Below are 2367 nucleotides of genomic sequence, written 5' to 3' on the forward strand. Positions count from 1 at the left end.
GAATATATATTGAATTTTTTCGAAATTATTTTAAGAAATTATGATAAACTTCAAATCGGGTTTATGTCAAGCTTAAAGACTGTCGATTTTTAAGACATGTTTCGAACTAAAATTATGAGTTTAGTATACAACTTGAAAATCTGGTCTGAGCATCAAAAATATTAGTTTTTTTTTTTTTTTTTTTTTTTTAACATGTCTGCATGGGAGATAAATGGTGAGAGAAATTTAAACTAATGACATTTACTTCATGAAGCGTGGTTACTGGTTTCCAACTGATTCTTGAGGACAAAAAAACATTAATGTGTTAAGGCATATATGTTTAAACTCTCCAAGACCGTGGATTTTTAAGACATGTTTCGAACTGAAATTATGAGTTTAAACTCCTCCTTTTCACACATTAAAAATAAATAAATAAAAATAAACTTAAAAATCTGCTTCACTTAATTAGTAATCAAGCCTTTTGGGAGGATAATAGGGACGACCCATAATCTGGGGTGGCAAGAAGATAAAATTTAGAGAAATATTAGATATTATATTTTTATTTAGAGAAATAACCTTTACCAATCTTAAAAGAGATAGAAATATAGAAAAACTTGGTATTCATTTGCCATATTTGTACCTGATGGGTAAGATATTTTTGATTTTTAATGAAATATATAGGACTTCTTTAAAAGAAAAAGAAAAAAGACAGTTAATGTCAACACAGGGTTCGAGAAAAATGAGAACTAGATGAGATTTCCGCTTCGTCAGTTCGCAACCCTTAAAAAGCAATGTACGAGACCACAGGCACCACAAGTAGTGCGTTTTAAACTTGTTAAAGCCACATAAACTTCACTTCTTCTTTTTATTTATTTATTTATAAAAATTCGCATGAGATTCTTTTTGCCTTCATATTTTTTCTGATATTTCATTATATTTTCAACATATTATGAATAATTTCTCTATTATAGTTTTGGCATTTCTCTAATTCAGGCAATTTATTAAATACTTTTTTGTTTTTTTTTCTTTATTTCCGAGCAAGACAATATTTCCTCGAGGAGATGTAAGATTTGCAAGAAGAAAAAAAAAAAAAAAAAAAGAAGTAAAATGAAGAGAATAAGAGGGAATGGCACAAGTGTACGTTAAAGAGAAGAAATATCGTTGCTTTCACGCGCTATGCAGGCCCCACCACCCTTCCTATTAACTCAGAAGCGCCAGCCCCCTTGGATCCCTTGTGTTGTCCAGTCAACCTCCATTCAAGATCACAACAAGCCCTGTTTCTCCATGGCCGCTCAAACCCTTTCATCACCTTCCAAATCTCGTTGGAATCACGACGTTTTCTTGAGTTTTAGAGGTGAAGACACTCGTAAAAACTTCACCGATCATCTCTACACAGCCTTGGTGCGTGCCGGAATTCACACTTTCCGAGACGACGAAGAGCTTCCTAGAGGAGAGCACATTTCTACAGAATTGCTCAAAGCTATTAACGGATCAAGGATTTCTATTGTCGTTTTCTCCAAAGACTATGCTTCTTCTCGTTGGTGTCTTGATGAGCTTGTGGAGATCATGCATTGTAAGAATACCATAGGCCAAACTCTTCTCCCAATATTTTATGACGTGAATCCCTCCGATGTGCGAAAACAAACCGGAACTTTTGCAAAAGCATTTTCAAGTCATGAAGAGCGATTTCAGGCGGAGATGGAAAGAGTGCAGAAGTGGAGAGTAGCACTTACTGAAGCTGCAAACTATTCTGGCTGGGATCTTCAAAATATTGCAAATGGGTATTATGTTAACCTCTCTTGTGTGTTTTTTCCTGCATTTGTCTTTTTTTTTTTTTTTTCTTTTAAATGATGGAGGAAAATTCATAAAAATTAAAGCTGAGCAGAAATGGATTGAGAAAATTTAAACAAAAATTTCTCGAAAAATATTTTAAATCCAAATTTAATTTATGATTTCGTCAATCAAAAAAATTTCAAACTAATTTGGCATGGTTTAGTATAATTAAAATTTTCTAACATATATGAAATAAGTATAATTAAGTTTACAATTTACTATCAACTTGAGCCTTTTGAATTAGTGATAATTTAACGTGTTATTAGAGTAAATGTTTTGAATTTAAACATTGTCTTTATCGTTTTACCAATTTTAATTAAATATTCCACGAATTTGGTTTCACTTGATGAGGGAAGTGCGAGCCCAATCATAAAGGAGAGTATTAGAATTTTAATTTAAATAATTAAATCTGCTATTTATTTATTCTCTTAAACTTTTGAAATTAGGGGTGATTTAATATTCTCATATGATTCCAAAGTTAGATAATCCATCACGTTGAATGATTTGCAGATAGTTTGGGGGCAACCCTATCCAATGGCCCAAACAATACACCAA

At 32.2% G+C, this 2367-nt stretch overlaps 1 protein-coding gene across 1 annotated transcript; it reads left to right on the forward strand.

Annotated features, from left to right (window-relative positions):
- Positions 1-1155: 1155 nt before the first annotated feature.
- On the forward strand, positions 1156-2326 carry LOC132178375 (TMV resistance protein N-like). Its single transcript, XM_059590818.1, has 2 exons — positions 1156-1760; positions 2323-2326. The coding sequence occupies exons 1-2, from the start codon at positions 1156-1158 to the stop codon at positions 2324-2326; spliced, it is 609 nt and encodes a 202-aa protein (XP_059446801.1).
- The last annotated feature ends 41 nt before the right edge of the window (positions 2327-2367 follow it).

Source organism: Corylus avellana, chromosome ca4 (assembly GCF_901000735.1).
Source record: "Corylus avellana chromosome ca4, CavTom2PMs-1.0".
NCBI classification, from domain to species: Eukaryota; Viridiplantae; Streptophyta; class Magnoliopsida; order Fagales; family Betulaceae; genus Corylus; species Corylus avellana.